The sequence below is a fragment of the Salmo trutta genome, unplaced genomic scaffold, assembly GCF_901001165.1.
Source record: "Salmo trutta unplaced genomic scaffold, fSalTru1.1, whole genome shotgun sequence".
Taxonomy (NCBI): Eukaryota; Metazoa; Chordata; class Actinopteri; order Salmoniformes; family Salmonidae; genus Salmo; species Salmo trutta.
The window spans coordinates 124,892-142,685 of record NW_021822406.1 but is presented as its reverse complement, the minus strand read 5'-3'; the positions used below and the strand labels follow the sequence as shown (position 1 = coordinate 142,685).

At 43.7% G+C, this 17,794-nt stretch overlaps 1 protein-coding gene across 2 annotated transcripts; it reads right to left on the bottom strand.

Moving 5' to 3' along the window:
* Positions 1–13,356: 13,356 nt before the first annotated feature.
* On the bottom strand, positions 13,357–17,514 carry LOC115182201 (piggyBac transposable element-derived protein 4). 2 transcript variants are annotated; one of them, XM_029743813.1, is made up of 4 exons: positions 17,293–17,514; positions 16,746–16,784; positions 16,088–16,202; positions 13,357–15,367 (listed from the first exon to the last, which is right to left on the bottom strand). In XM_029743813.1, the coding sequence occupies exons 1-4, from the start codon at positions 17,435–17,437 to the stop codon at positions 13,570–13,572; spliced, it is 2,097 nt and encodes a 698-aa protein (XP_029599673.1). In that variant the 5' UTR covers positions 17,438–17,514; the 3' UTR covers positions 13,357–13,569. The 2 variants fall into 2 exon arrangements, with proteins under 2 accessions (XP_029599673.1, XP_029599674.1); XM_029743814.1 differs by having other exon boundaries at positions 17,305–17,514.
* Between the last annotated feature and the right edge of the window lie 280 nt (positions 17,515–17,794).

Below are 17,794 nucleotides of genomic sequence, written 5' to 3'. Positions count from 1 at the left end.
TTAACATACACATATCAACCTTTACGAACTACACCCGGTAACATGAAAACGTAACACCATGCGGGAATGCCTTCACCCCCAAAGGTGTGTTGCTACGATAATGATCCCCGTTACAACAGTTATTAGCCACGTAGTTCCACTTGTCTTGTCATTTCCTCCGCATAGCGAACACGTAAACAATTCAAACAAAAAACAACGACATAGACTTACAGATTAATTGTCAGTTACAATTGTTATGATGACTATAACATTTGTTGCTACCTTAAATAATTGCACATTTTCTCATAAAAAGTATATTTCAACACTCTGTCTGCTCAGGCAAATTTGCCGAACTCCTAAACTTGGAACCAATCAGAAGTCCCGTACATACCCCTGGTGATGTAGCCAGCCAATGTCCTGCTATTATCTACGATTTAACTACAGCCTCTTGTGAAACGTGAGTTGCTGTCTGATGAAAAGAAACATATATCTAGTTCCCAAAGACTGAAATAAGATAAATATATGTTTGAGAGTGCATTTAAAATATTCAGCATGCAATAAGAATTCTCTTGATAGTATGAAGAGGTAACTCCACCATTTATCCAATGTATTGAAAGCTAGCCAATGTTACAGTTTGAATAGCCTAGCCAGCTACTGTAAATGTCCATTTGTGTTTCATTAGCTAGCTATCCATGTCAGTTAATTGTATTTTTCATGTTTTGGCCTGATTATATGTCTCATTTCAGGTAACAAGCTGCAGGCTTAAAGATACATTCCAATCATATACTTTCCACAGAAACCCAAATAAAAGCATGTATATAGAAAGAAATGTTTGTGTAATGTATCCTAGAATGGAGGTTTAAAGATGACTGCTGCATATTAGCCAATACATATAGTCTAGCCTACACATATAGCATAGCCAATACATATAGTCTAGCCTACACATATAGCATAGCCAATACATATAGTCTAGCCTACACATACAGCATAGTCTACACATATAGCATACCTTGCAGTACAATCTTCTCTATAAACAGTTGTACAACGACTCCAAAGTGACGCAGCGGTCTAAGGTACTGCATCTACAGACACCCTGGTTCGAATCCAGGTTGTATCACAACCGGCTGTGATTGGGAGTCCCATACGGCGGCGCACAATTGTCCCAGCGTCGTCCGGGTTTGGCAGATGTAGAGCGTCATTGTAAATGAGAATTTGTTTAACTGACTTGCCAAGTTAAATAAAAAAAATATGCTGTGCAATAAGAGTTTTATGTCTAAACCAGATGAGTTCTCAAATAGCAGCTGGCCAGTACCACGGTGGACATGCATAATGCTGGATGGCCAGTACCACGGTGGACATGCATAATGCTGGATGGCCAGTACCACGGTGGACATGCATAATGCTGGAAGGCCAGTACCACGGTGGACATGCATAATGCTGGATGGCCAGTACCACGGTGGACATGCATAATGCTGGAAGGCCAGTACCACGGTGGACATGCATAATGCTGGAAGGCCAGTACCACGGTGGACATGCATAATGCTGGAAGGCCAATACCACGGTGGACATGCATAATGCTGGAAGGCCAATACCACGGTGGACATGCATAATGCTGGATGGCCAGTACCACGGTGGACATGCATAATGCTGGAAGGCCAATACCACGGTGGACATGCATAATGCTGGAAGGCCAATACCACGGTGGACATGCATAATGCTGGATGGCCAGTACCACGGTGGACATGCATAATGCTGGATGGCCAGTACCACGGTGGACATGCATAATGTCGGATGGCCAGTACCACGGTGGACATGCATAATGCTGGATGGCCAGTACGTGCTGGATGGCCAGTACCACGGTGGACATGCATAATGCTGGATGGCCAGTACCATGGTGGACATGCATAATGTCGGATGGCCAGTACCACGGCCAGTACCACGGTGGACATGCATAATGCTGGATGGCCAGTACGTGCTGGATGGCCAATACCACGGTGGACATGCTGGATGGCCAGTACGTGCTGGATGGCCAGTACCATGGTGGACATGCATACTGTCGGATGGCCAGTACCATGGTGGACATGCATACTGTCGGATGGCCAGTACCATGGTGGACATGCATACTGTCGGATGGCCAGTACCATGGTGGACATGCATACTGTCGGATGGCCAGTACCATGGTGGACATGCATACTGTCGGATGGCCAGTACCATGGTGGACATGCATACTGTCGGATGGCCAGTACCATGGTGGACATGCATAATGTCGGATGGCCAGTACCATGGTGGACATGCATAATGTCGGATGGCCAGTACCATGGTGGACATGCATAATGTCGGATGGCCAGTACCATGGTGGACATGCATAATGTCGGATGGCCAGTACCATGGTGGACATGCATAATGTCGGATGGCCAGTACCATGGTGGTCATGCATAATGCTGGATGGCCAGTTCCTAAATCCAGCAGACTGAAAACTCCAAACAGCTGCTCTGAGGCGTCTGCATGGTCCTAAAGCACACCATTGACGCTTGTTGTATCACATTGCAATGATAAAACTGGGGTGGACAAAAGTGCAATTTCAGAATTTGGAAGAAACAGGATATTAAAGTTAATTTCAGGATCTCGTCACGGAATTTCTGTGCATTCAAATTGTCCATAGCGTCTGCCTGCCCATACCATAACCCTACCGCCACCATGGGGTGCTCTGTTCACAACCTTGACATCAGCAAACCGCTCGCCCACATAATGTCATACACGTGGTCTGTGGTTGTGAGGCCAGTTGGACGTACTGCTAAATTCTTAAAAACAACGTTGGAGGCGGCTTGTGGTAAAGAAATGAACATTGAATTCTCTGGCAACAGCTCTGATGGAGATTCCTGCAGTCAGCATGCCAATTGCACGCTCCCTCAAAACTTGACACATCTGTGGCATTGTGTTGTGTGACAAAACTACATTTTAGAGTGGCCTTTTATTGTCCCCAGCACAAGGTGCACCTGTGTAATGATCATGCTGTTTAATCAGCTTCTTGATATGCCACACCTGTCAGGTGGATGGATTATCTGGGCAAAGGAGAAATGCAGGGATGTAAATAAATTTGTGCACAAAATGTGAGAGAAATCAGGTTTTTGTGCGTATGGAACATTTCTGGGATCTTTTATTTCAGCTCATGAAACATGGGACAAACGCTTTACATGTTGCGTTTATATTTTTGTTCAGTGTAGAATGTTCAAATTCCAAACACAATGCCCATCCCGGCAGATCTAAACCTAATTTGAGCACATTGTGACTTTTCTGCATCCAGACCTAATGCAACTTGATCAGATGACAGAAGTCACATTTAAGTGCCAGGTGTAACTGAGGCCGTAGATGCTCCATATCCATTACTTTGAGTGTTTTATATAATATGACTAAATGTGTTTCTTTCTGTGTTGCAGGGACAGACAAGAAATGAAACAGCAAGGCCACAGAACATGACATAAGCAGAGCTGTGGGAGACCACCTCAAGCCCCTGGTAGAGCCGGGGGTGGTGTTTACCACTCCACCACGCCTTCAAAAAGTGGTAGAGATACATCAGTGTTTGTCAGACCATGAGACATCCTGAGAATCAGTCATCCCACAAAAAACATCTGAACAGTTTGAACTAATATGATCCCACTGTGGAAAGGTAAGTCTCTCACCAACACCTACATGTGGATGCCCAGAAGCCTACCCCTTTTTCTCCCTAATACTGACTGTTGGGTCGAAGCGGCTGACTGTTGGGTCGAAGGTGTTGACTGTTGGGTCGAAGGTGTTGACTGTTGGGTCGAAGCGGCTGACTGTTGGGTCGAAGCGGCTGACTGTTGGGTCGAAGCGGCTGACTGTTGGGTCGAAGCGGCTGACTGTTGGGTCGAAGATGCTGCCTGTTGGGTCGAAGATGCTGACTGTTGGGTCGAAGATGCTGACTGTTGGGTCGAAGCGGCTGACTGTTGGGTCGAAGCGGCTGACTGTTGGGTCGAAGCGACTGACTGTTGGGTCGAAGCGGCTGACTGTTGGGTCGAAGATGCTGCCTGTTGGGTCGAAGATGCTGACTGTTGGGTCGAAGATGCTGACTGTTGGGTCGAAGATGCTGCCTGTTGGGTCGAAGATGCTGCCTGTTGGGTCGAAGATGCTGCCTGTTGGGTCGAAGATGCTGCCTGTTGGGTCGAAGATGCTGACTGTTGGGTTGAAGCTGCTGACCTGAAAGCTTGGCTCTCTCACTCCTCCCAGGCTTTTGGGAAGGAAGGTAGCCAATGAGCTTGTCATAGCGGATTTAAGCATCATCCCCATGCTCTCTGGCAGTTTTCATAGCTGGGTTAAGTTATTTTGTCTCTGGCGCACAGCTTCAGAGAAGTCCTTGTTGAGGAATATGTTGAATCCCCTTTAGTTCTTGTCTCTCTCCAAAACAGCCATCTTGTCCTTTAACCTCAGGAACTTGACCACTAATCGTCCTGGTTCTGTCGCCTGGGCTGGTTACAGGTTTTCCAGACCTGTGTGGGTGTGGCTCCACCTCAATCTTTCTATGATCCATCTGCAGATTTTCTGTGATGATACTTTCTCCTCAGACTCCATCCAGGTCTTATGTGAAGACTGATATGACATCCACAACAATGTTATTCCTCCTGGATTGTCCCTCTACATCTGGGGTTGTCAAACTCAAATCAGCAGACGGGCCATATTGATAAAACAACTCATTTTCAGTCATAGACTATGATGTTTGTTATAACAGAAAAACGTGCCTATAACTGGCCAAAACTGGCCATTGATTTATTAGAAAAACTATGGCCCTTTTATAATGTCCACAAATGTACATAGGATGCGGAATATAGACGGTTTCTGACAGTTTGTGCAGAAATTCTTCGTTTGTGCAAATCCACAGTTTCATCAACTGTCCGGGTGGTTGGTCTCAAACACTCCCAGAGGTGAAGAAGCCGGATGGTGTGGTTAAACAAAGTCTGCAGTTGTGAGGCCGGTTGGACATACTGCCAAATTCTCTAAAACGACATTGGAGGCAGTTTATGGTAGAGAAATTAACATTAAATGATCTGTTCTGGTGGACATTCCTGCAGTCAGCATGCCAATTGCATGCTCTGGTGGCTCCCTCAAAACTTAAGACATCTGTTGCATTGTGTTGTGTGACAAAACTGCACATTTTAGAGTTGGCTTTTGTTGTCCCCTTCATAAGGTGCACCTATATAATGATCATGCTGTTTAATCAGCTTCTTGATATGCCACACCTGTCAAATTAAGCACTGGTAGCAACATAGGCTAACACTGGTACTCCACGCAACACTAGCCTGCCCAGCTCGTAAGGCCGATGGAAACTGCAAAAAACAGCAGGAATTTAAATATCCACAAGCACAGGACTAACTGAGGCTAACCGCGTCACGGGATCCAAATTAAACAGGCTAGTATAAACAAAAATATTTTAAAATAAAAACTTTTTCAGAAAGTTTCAAAACTTTCCAAATGCCTAACGCCCGTACAACAGACTATTGACCAATCGAGTTCACGTTTTCATGCTGCGTCACGTGGTTGCTAAGATAGCCAAGAAACCTGCCTATTTTCCTCGAAAGTACATCATGTCACGATTTCAAAACTATATTTCAGATAAGTTAATTATCTCACATCTCTGAAAATATGTTGTGCTTCTTGTTCACGTAGGTTAATTCATGCTAATGTTATTTAGAATGTTATTTAAAATGCTATCTAGAATGTTATTTAGAATGTTACCTAGAATGCTCTTTAGAATGTTATCTAGAATGTTATTTAGAATGTTATCTAGAATGTTATCTAGAATGTTATTTAGAATGTTACCTAGAATGCTCTTTAGAATGTTATCTAGAATGTTATTTATAATGTTATCTAGAATGTTATTTAGAATGTTATCTAGAATGGCGCTGCATTGGAAAGTAGACGTTTTATGGGCTCCTGACCAATTGTGTATTTTGTTTATGCTAATCATAACTTTTTTTGTAAAAATCAAATCAAATTTTATTTGTCACATGTGCCAAATACAACATTTACATTTACATTTAAGTCATTTAGCAGACGCTCTTATCCAGAGCGACTTACAACCTCACTGCAAAATGCTAACTTAAGAGCCCTTAACCAACAATGCAGTATAAGAAAGATATTTACTAAATAATATAAAAGGTAACGTAATAAAATAACAATAATGAGGCTTTATACAGGGGGTACCGGAACCGAGTCAATGTGCGGGGCTACAGGTTAGTCGAGGTAATTTGTACATGTACCAGGCGGTGATGCAACCAGTCAGGATGCTCTCGATGGTGAAGCTGTATAACTTTTAGAAGCTCTGGAGACCCATGCCAAATCTTTTCAGTCTCCTGAGGGGGGAAAGGTGTAATTGTACCCTCTTTACGACTGTCTTGGTGTGTTTGGACCATGATGGTTTGTTTCGTGATGTGGACACCAAGGAACTTGAAATTCTCGGCGCACAATTGGCCCAGCGTCGTTAGGGGAGGGTTTGGCCGTGGTAGGCCGTCATTGTAAAATAGGAATTTGTTCTTAACTGACTTGCCTAGTTAAATAAAGGTTAAATAAGTAAAATAAACATTAAGAATTTTAATTTACTAATATAATATAGCTGCTTCTCAGAGTCGTGGCTGAACAAGGATAATATACGTCTAGCTGGTTTTTCTATATATTAACAGGACAGAACAGCAGTCTGGTAAGATCAAGGGGGACTAGAGAGAAAAACTAGATCAGAACAGCAGAATCTGGTAAGATCAGGGGGGACTAGAGGAAAAAACTAGATCAGAACAGCAGAGTCTGGTAAGATCAGGGGGGACTAGAGGGAAAAACTAGATCAGAACAGCAGAATCTGTTAAGATCAGGGGGGACTAGAGGAAAAAACTAGATCAGAACAGCAGAGTCTGGTAAGATCAGGGGGGACTAGAGGGAAAAACTAGATCAGAACAGCAGAATCTGGTAAGATCAGGGGGGACTAGAGGGAAAAACTAGATCAGAACAGCAGAATCTGTTAAGATCAGCGGGGACTAGAGGGAAAAACTAGATCAGAACAGCAGAGTCTGGTAAGATCAGGGGGGACTAGAGGGAAAAAACTAGATCAGAACAGCAGAATCTGGTAAGATCAGGGGGGACTAGAGGGAAAAAACTAGATCAGAACAGCAGAATCTGTTAAGATCAGGGGGGACTAGAGGGAAAAACTAGATCAGAACAGCAGAATCTGGTAAGATCAGGGGGGACTAGAGGGAAAAACTAGATCAGAACAGCAGAGTCTGGTAAGATCAGGGGGGACTAGAGGGAAAACTAGATCAGAACAGCAGAATCTGGTAAGATCAGGGGGGACTAGAGGGGAAAAACTAGATCAGAACAGCAGAATCTGGTAAGATCAGGGGGGACAAGAGGGAAAAACTAGATCAGAACAGCAGAATCTGGTAAGATCAGGGGGGACTAGAGGGAAAAAACTAGATCAGAACAGCAGAGTCTGGTAAGATCAGGGGGGACTAGAGGGGAAAACTAGATCAGAACAGCAGAATCTGGTAAGATCAGGGGGGACTAGAGGGAAAAACTAGATCAGAACAGCAGAATCTGGTAAGATCAGGGGGGACTAGAGGGAAAACTAGATCAGAACAGCAGAATCTGGTAAGATCAGGGGGGACTAGAGGGAAAAACTAGATCAGAACAGCAGAATCTGGTAAGATCAGGGGGGACTAGAGGGAAAAACTAGATCAGAACAGCAGAATCTGGTAAGATCAGGGGGGACTAGAGGGGAAAACTAGATCAGAACAGCAGAGTCTGGTAAGATCAGGGGGGACTAGAGGGGAAAACTAGATCAGAACAGCAGAGTCTGGTAAGATCAGGGGGGACTAGAGGGAAAAACTAGATCAGAACAGCAGAATCTGGTAAGATCAGGGGGGACTAGAGGGAAAAAACTAGATCAGAACAGCAGAGTCTGGTAAGATCAGGGGGGACTAGAGGGAAAAACTAGATCAGAACAGCAGAATCTGGTAAGATCAGGGGGGACTAGAGGGGAAAACTAGATCAGAACAGCAGAGTCTGGTAAGATCAGGGGGGACTAGAGGGGAAAACTAGATCAGAACAGCAGAATCTGGTAAGATCAGGGGGGACTAGAGGGAAAAACTAGATCAGAACAGCAGAATCTGGTAAGATCAGGGGGGACTGGAGGGAAAAACTAGATCAGAACAGCAGAATCTGGTAAGATCAGGGGGGACTAGAGGGGAAAACTAGATCAGAACAGCAGAATCTGGTAAGATCAGGGGGGACTAGAGGGAAAAACTAGATCAGAACAGCAGAATCTGGTAAGATCAGGGGGGACTAGAGGGGAAAACTAGATCAGAACAGCAGAATCTGGTAAGATCAGGGGGACTAGAGGGGAAAACTAGATCAGAACAGCAGAGTCTGGTAAGATCAGGGGGGACTAGAGGGAAAAACTAGATCAGAACAGCAGAATCTGGTAAGATCAGGGGGGACTAGAGGGAAAACTAGATCAGAACAGCAGAATCTGGTAAGATCAGGGGGGACTAGAGGGAAAACTAGATCAGAACAGCAGAATCTGGTAAGATCAGGGGGGACTAGAGGGGAAAACTAGATCAGAACAGCAGAATCTGGTAAGATCAGGGGGACTAGAGGGAAAACTAGATCAGAACAGCAGAATCTGGTAAGATCAGGGGGACTAGAGGGAAAAACTAGATCAGAACAGCAGAATCTGGTAAGATCAGGGGGGACTAGAGGGAAAACTAGATCAGAACAGCAGAATCTGGTAAGATCAGGGGGACTAGAGGGAAAAACTAGATCAGAACAGCAGAATCTGGTAAGATCAGGGGGGACTAGAGGGAAAAACTAGATCAGAACAGCAGAATCTGGTAAGATCAGGGGGGACTAGAGGGAAAAACTAGATCAGAACAGCAGAATCTGGTAAGATCAGGGGGACTAGAGGGGAAAACTAGATCAGAACAGCAGAGTCTGGTAAGATCAGGGGGGACTAGAGGGAAAAACTAGATCAGAACAGCAGAATCTGGTAAGATCAGGGGGGACTAGAGGGAAAAACTAGATCAGAACAGCAGAGTCTGGTAAGATCAGGGGGGACTAGAGGGGAAAACTAGATCAGAACAGCAGAATCTGGTAAGATCAGGGGGGACTAGAGGGAAAAAACTAGATCAGAACAGCAGAATCTGGTAAGATCAGGGGGGACTAGAGGGAAAAAACTAGATCAGAACAGCAGAATCTGGTAAGATCAGGGGGGGACTAGAGGGAAAAACTAGATCAGAACAGCAGAGTCTGGTAAGATCAGGGGGGACTAGAGGGAAAAACTAGATCAGAACAGCAGAATCTGGTAAGATCAGGGGGGACTAGAGGGGAAAACTAGATCAGAACAGCAGAATCTGGTAAGATCAGGGGGGACTAGAGGGAAAACTAGATCAGAACAGCAGAATCTGGTAAGATCAGGGGGGACTAGAGGAAAAACTAGATCAGAACAGCAGAATCTGGTAAGATCAGGGGGGACTAGAGGGAAAAACTAGATCAGAACAGCAGAATCTGTTAAGATCAGGGGGGACTAGAGGGAAAACTAGATCAGAACAGCAGAATCTGGTAAGATCAGGGGGACTAGAGGGAAAAACTAGATCAGAACAGCAGAATCTGGTAAGATCAGGGGGGACTAGAGGGAAAAACTAGATCAGAACAGCAGAATCTGGTAAGATCAGGGGGGACTAGAGGGAAAAACTAGATCAGAACAGCAGAATCTGGTAAGATCAGGGGGACTAGAGGGGAAAACTAGATCAGAACAGCAGAGTCTGGTAAGATCAGGGGGGACTAGAGGGAAAAACTAGATCAGAACAGCAGAATCTGGTAAGATCAGGGGGGACTAGAGGGAAAAACTAGATCAGAACAGCAGAGTCTGGTAAGATCAGGGGGGACTAGAGGGGAAAACTAGATCAGAACAGCAGAATCTGGTAAGATCAGGGGGGACTAGAGGGAAAAACTAGATCAGAACAGCAGAATCTGGTAAGATCAGGGGGGACTAGAGGGAAAAACTAGATCAGAACAGCAGAATCTGGTAAGATCAGGGGGGGACTAGAGGGAAAAACTAGATCAGAACAGCAGAGTCTGGTAAGATCAGGGGGGACTAGAGGGAAAAACTAGATCAGAACAGCAGAATCTGGTAAGATCAGGGGGGACTAGAGGGGAAAACTAGATCAGAACAGCAGAATCTGGTAAGATCAGGGGGGACTAGAGGGAAAACTAGATCAGAACAGCAGAATCTGGTAAGATCAGGGGGGACTAGAGGAAAAACTAGATCAGAACAGCAGAATCTGGTAAGATCAGGGGGGACTAGAGGGAAAAAACTAGATCAGAACAGCAGAATCTGGTAAGATCAGGGGGGACTAGAGGGAAAAACTAGATCAGAACAGCAGAATCTGGTAAGATCAGGGGGGACTAGAGGGAAAAACTAGATCAGAACAGCAGTTTGATAAGATCAGGGGGGACTAGAGGGAAAAACTAGATCAGAACAGCAGAATCTGGTAAGATCAGGGGGACTAGAGGGAAAAACTAGATCAGAACAGCAGAATCTGGTAAGATCAGGGGGACTAGAGGGAAAAACTAGATCAGAACAGCAGAGTCTGGTAAGATCAGGGGGGACTAGAGGGAAAAACTAGATCAGAACAGCAGAATCTGGTAAGATCAGGGGGACTAGAGGGAAAAACTAGATCAGAACAGCAGTTGGTAAGATCAGGGGGGACTAGAGGGAAAACTAGATCAGAACAGCAGAATCTGGTAAGATCAGGGGGGACTAGAGGGAAAAACTAGATCAGAACAGCAGAATCTGGTAAGATCAGGGGGGACTAGAGGGGAAAACTAGATCACTTTTAGTCCACACACAGAGACACATACAAAGCTCTCCCTCACCCTCCATCTGGTAAATATCAACATTCCTCTATCCTCCTGATTCCTGCTACAAGCAAAACCTGAAACAGGAAGTACCAGCTCAATAAGGAAGTGGTCCGATGAAGCGGATGCTCAGCTACAGGACTGTTTCACTAAAACAGACTGGAATATGTTCAGGGATTCATCCGGTGGCATTGAGGAGTTTACCACATCAGTCAACGCCTTCATTAATAAGGGCATGGATGACATCGTCGCTACAGTGACCGTACGTACATACGTATATCTTTGAGACTGTTTGACAAAAACAATCTTGGTCGACCAACAGCCTGTCGACCAAACAATCGACCAGCTGACTAAATGGGGTCAGCCCTTATAGCCATTGACTCTTGAAGAATTTAACTAAAAATGCCTCAAATGTTTCAACTGTATTACCCCCATCAGAAACCAAAACATAAGCTTGTTTAACGCCACTGTTGGTAAACTAAACACTGTATAGCCTCAATCTGGTTAAAACTATAATTTTGACCTTATGGATGGATTCTAGAAACCTGGTTAAACTATCAATATGACATCATGGATGAATTCTAGAATATACTATATATCCTAGAAATCTGGTTAAACTATTATTATGACATCATGGATTAATTCTAGAATATACTATATATCCTAGAAACCTGGTTAAACTATCATTATGACATCATGGATGAATTCTATAATATACTATATATCCTAGAAACCTGGTTAAACTATCATTATGACCTCATGGGTGGATTCTAGAATATACTACATAGCCTAGAAACCTGGTTAAACTATCAGTATGACATCATGGATGAATTCTAGAATATACTATATAGCCTAGAAACCTGGTTAAACTATCATTATGACCTCATGGGTGGATTCTAGAATATACTACATAGCCTAGAAACCTGGTTAAACTATCATTATGACATCATGGATGAATTCTAGAATATACTATATAGCCTAGAAACCTGGTTAAACTAGCATTATGACATCATGGATGAATTCTAGAATATACTATATAGCCTAGAAACCTGGTTAAACTATCATTATGACCTCATGGATGGCCAGTCTTTGTATTCATAGTGTAGTGAATTCAGGGGGTAGCCCTGAGCTGAACTCAAACCTGGGTCCAGTGACTGTCAAGCCAACACCTTATAACTGTTACGCCAAGATGTCTGAACTTCTTGACGAGGTCGCTAGGTGTTGGGTTACAGTTGCTACAATAGCTTTCTCTATGAATTTGAGAGTGGTTACATTTCTCCTTCCCCCATCCCTCAGCTGTTTACCAAACCAAGTCTCTGGGCAGCCATTTTGTTTCTGTTTAAAACCTAGGTTGTCCGTTTAACCTCTTCTGGATGGGACCCTTCATCTCATCTTAATTTCCACCTAAAATGACCCAAATCTAACTGCCTGTAGCTCAGGACCTGAAGCAAGGATATTGTTACGAATCCCTTTGGCCCTGCAGTCTAGGGGAGATGGAACTGAGACCCGTAACATAAATCATGCAAATTATAATAGTGAAAAGTAACAGTGAGAACAAAAACCATAGACAACTGAAATCTACCGTCAAACACTAAAGGTTTATTGTTTAAACACACGGTAAGGGGGGGGTGTGAGAAAAGGGGCTGAGCGAGACCCAAGCAAAGAAACAATAATCCAAAAACACCCCTAAGCTAGACTAGCCTATTTCCACCACAGCTAGCTAACTAACCAAAAATACAGAGGGTGGTCCACCCAGTTCTAACTAGGGTACTTAGACACAGTATTCCTACGGGTAATGTATGCCCATGGGCGACTTGTCTTGGTACCCCCTTTTCCCACCAAACAAACAAACAGTCAAACAACAAAACTCACAGGATTACCGGACAAATGTGACATGTAGTTGCAAAAACAAAATAGATCAATACAGAGCTAGAGCTGGGGACACAGAGAGAGAGATTGAGAGAGAATGAACACAAAGATTGATCACAGAGTGAGAATGAGCTAGCGAGAAATTGATCTGGGGAGAAAACAACTGACTGGGTTTTTAAACCAAGGGAAAGGGACTGTGATAGGTTGAGGGAAAAAGAACAGGTGTCTTCTGATTGATGACTGATTGGGGAGTGATGATTGTCACCTGTGAGGAGGAGAAGGAGAGAAAAGAAACACACACAGGATCCGTAACAGATATGCATATTCTTGATACCATTTGAAAATAAGTTTGTGAAAATGTGAAATTAATGTAGGAGAATATAACAATATTTTATTTAACCAGGCAAGTCAGTTAAGAATAAATTGTTATTTACAATGACGGCCTACCCCGGCCAAACCCGGACAACGCTGGGCCAATTGTGCGCCACCCAATGGGACTCCCAATCACGGCCGGATGTGATGCAGCCTGGATTCGAACCAGGGACTGCAGTGACGCCTCTTGCACTGAGATGCAGTGCCTTAGACCGCTGTGATACAGCCTGGATTGGAACCAGGGTCTGTAGTACTTCAGACCACTGTGATATAGCCTGGAATCGAACCATGGTCTGTAGTACCTTAGATAAGGGTCAAGTTAGCAGCCAACACTGAACTAATGTCATAAATGCACCACAAGCCACACACAAAGTGAGAAGAGAAAAAAAACTATTTACAATTAGATTATTATTTTTTTAAACCCACAGTCCTCTACACCAGGTTGTGCTGCTGATGCCAAGTCCCATAGCAGTCTCTTTCTGCTGTGAAGCAGAGGGTAACAGAACAAGTAGTGCAGGTGATGGGAGATTTCTTGTGGCACAGAATACAACGACGCCTCCCTGCTTTGCTCTTTTGGCCCTGAGGCACATTCAGGTCTGCAGTGATGTATTTTGGCAGGTGAACACCTCTGGTGACAGGAGTAGAGGGGACAGATGTAGAGCGGACAGAAGGTGCTGCTGTGGACTTTGTGCCGTAGCCAGAAAGCTCCTGGATGAGCAGCTCTCTGAAGGCTAGCTGTGTCATGGGGGTCTGTTCACAGCTCTTAGCCATTTCCTTATGAAGGATGAATGCATTCACCACAGCAATGTCAACGAAGTGATAGAACAATGTCCTGTACCATTTCATTGTCTTGTGGAGAACACTGTTGTAGCCTATCAGAGCGTCTGACAGGTCCACACCTTCCATGCTCTTGTTGTAGTCCTTCACAGCAGCAGGAATGGGGACATCATTTGTGGTCCATGCCCCATTAGCGTCCTTCACACGCCTGACGACGTGATCGCCACTGAAGGATTTGTGGAAGCTGGAGCACATGGCCACCTGTCTGGTATCCATCCACTTTACAAAGAGCAGGTCATCTTTACGAATCCATCGCATGGTACCCCTATCAGCCCTCTTAGGCATGTCATTTACTTTTGTTTTGGGAAAACCTACTCTGTTGGGACAAATGGTGCCACAAGACCATACATTCAGCTTCTTCAGGTCTGTAAACAGGGTAGGGCTTGTGTAAAAGTTGTCCACAAACAGTTTGTAGCCCGTCCCAAGCAATGGAAAATCCAATAATTCCATAACGGAATCATAACTAAGTCCCTTACCAGTGGCTGAGATGGATTTACCCTCATAAACAAAAAAATTCCAAGTGTAGGCACACACAGAATCGGCCAATAAAAACAGTTTGTAAGCCCATTTTGTTGGCTTGTTACGCATATATTGTTTGAGACCAATTCTAGCCTTTGAGGCTACCATCCTGTCATCTATGGACAGGTTCTGGTTGGGCTGAAAATGGGTCTTGCAGGCCTCAACCATGCTGGGGTAGAGAGGTTTGATTTTGCAGAGCCTATCAAAGCTTGCTGTGCCTCTCTTCTTGTCATTGTCCTCATCAACTTGTGGGTCACTGATATGAAGCGCCCGCGAGATAGTTAGAAACCTGTTAGAAGACATGACAGTGGTGGGGAAAGGCAGTTGGTAGAGTGTTGACGATCTCCAGTAGTCCTTCAGGTTTTTCAACTTCACAAGCCCCATGTAAATAACCAGTGAGATGTAACAGTATAGGTCTTGGATGGAAATGGGCTTCCATGCCTCTTTCTTGCCTGCTTGTTTCTTAGCCCCATACTTGTTGGTGTTAGACACCAGCGAATCCAGAACTGACAAGGAGAAAAACATCTGGAAAAGATGAAGGGGGCTGTACTTTGCAGTCATGTCCAGCTGAGGTCCTGGCTGCCTTTTAGGTTGAAATGATGGTGGAAGTGGCTCCACGTCATCCTCTAGCACAGTGTGCCAACGGTCCTCTGCCTCGCTGGTAGTTACCGCTGGTTCACTGGCCCTCCTCCGCCTCTGGGCTGACCTTATCACACCTCTAGATGGCCGGGCCGGGATGGGTGTGGAGCCAGAGACAGCAGCAGCAGGGGTCATACCGGAGGAACCAGTTCCTACGTTTGAATGAGTTGGGGATGGAGGACTGTGGTCTCTTTGGAGTGGCACCCAGAGGTCATCAGAGTCAGAGTCTCTACCACTATTGAGGATTAAAACACATTCAGTTAGATCTCAAATTTACTGTTATTTATTTATTTTAGTAGAGGTGAGCCCTGCATCAATACATTACGGGTGAGCCCTGCATCAATACATCAAATACACATCTATAAACATATATATTATATAGAGTATAAGGAACATACACATATCTATAAACATATATATTATATAGAGTATAAGGAACACAATCACCATGTATAAGGAACACAATCACTAATGAAATATGTTGACCAATAAGACAGTCAAAAAGCCACAGCATGTCATAGCCAACATAACATACAATGTATTAGCATAGCCTATGTGTATACCTCAACAAGGTTGAACAAGGCACACCTGTTAACTGAAATGCATTCCAGGTGACTACCTCATGAAGCTGGTTGAGAGAATGCCAAGAGTGTGCAAAGCTCTCATCAAGGCAAAGGGTGGCTACTTTGAAGAGTCTAAAATATAAATATATTTTTATGTGTTTAACACTTTTTTGGTTACTACATGATTCCATATGTGTTATTTCATAGTTTAGATGTCTTCACTATTATTCTACATACATACATACATACATACATACATACATACATACATACATACATACATACATACATACATTACATACATTACATACATACATAAAAATCTCTCAAATTAATATGCAACCATTTAAACAAATGCATTAGCACGAGAAGCAAAAATCTATTTTACTTACTGATCTAAAAGTGGATCTTTTCCTTCCAAAAACATTTCTTCCGCGCTGGAATCATAACTGTGGTCACTCACAGATTCGTCATCCATTCCATCTGTGTCACTCTCCCGGTCAATTTCTGTAATAATATCATCAAAATGTTTATACTTGGATTTAGTAGCCATGTTTAACTTTTTCAGCTTTGAGAAAAGTTTGTAGAAGAGAACGAACTGCTGCGTAACGTAAACTACCGTACGTCCTGTTTCCGTTCACATACTGCTGGAAAGCCCAGCTTATTGGCTATCTAGCTAGCTATGTTTCAAAACGATAGGTGGTCATTGGACCAAGACACTGTCAATCAAGTGAACACAGCTCGTCTCATTGGTGCGTAATGGTGGTTGACCTTCATGGGATAATTGACATGTTGTGTAGCCAATATGTAATGTAGAATGATGAAACAAGTTTGGTTGTCTTCTAGAGTGTCTGGGCACAGAAACCGGACTTGACCGGGTTAAACAACGTTTTGCAGATTAGATTTTCATAAATTGTTTTGTTGCAAGTTGAAAGAGTCAGGAATTCATGCAAAATGCTGTATACAACATGGATTTTATCAAACAAAACTACTGGGACCCTCAGGATGACAAATCAGAGCAAGATTACTGAATGTAAGTACATTACTTACCGTCAGAGCAGCAACTGTCCAGACTTCGAGACACTGATCCTGTAGAAGTTAAAAAAGCCACAATCAATCAATCTGCAGTTGAAACAATAACAAAGCTGTAATTCCACCACTGTTTTGGTAATAAGATGATGATGGGTCTGGAGAAATGTAACTACTCTCAAATTCATAGACAGACCTATGGACGCAAGGACTGACCATCCATGATATCAACATTATAGTTTTAATCATGTTGAGGCTATACTGTGTTGGTTTACATTTAGATTGTTTCTAAACATTGGAGTAAAAAAAGCTTATTTTGGATTCTGACAGTTTAACTCATGAGACATGTGTTATAGGCATGTGTTATATTTAAGCAATAAGGTACGGGGGGTGTGGTATATGGCCAATATACCACGGCTACGGGCTGTTCTTAGGCACGACGCATCGCGGACACAGCCCTTAGCCGTGGTATATTGGCCATTTACTACAAACCCCCGAGGTGCCTTATTGCTATTATAAACTGTTTACCAACGTAGTTAGAGCAGTAAAAAAATATATTTTATCATACCCGTGGCCTCACCCTCTACTTGTTTTTGTATAGTGACATCCTCCTCTTCCTTTTCCTCTTTCACAACAACGTTCAGCCACAGACCCTCTTTCTCCGTCCAGCAGATCTCCTCTTTAGCAGAAGGTGAGTAGCTTAGTGAGCTCATGGTCGGGGATGTTAGCTAGCTAGGCTAATGCTAACTTAACCAGCCAGCTAGATGACTAATAACAACACCGTAAATGGGATAACTAACTAGACGACAGAAGTGTGTTTAAAACACAGTGGCTAATATACACGAAAGTGTCTAAAGAGCTTTATTGGTTAAGCTATTTTGTCTAGCAAGCTACGGAGGTGGCTGACTAACTGTTGTTGCTGTTGAAAGAAGAGTTCCGTCCACTACATTATACGTCACACTAGCAGCATCGCCTTAAATTCTCACACCGCCATCTGCTGACTGGAGTGGGTAACGCAGTTGAGTAAAACGTATATTATAATTTTCAGACAAGTTAAAGTGTAGGAAGCA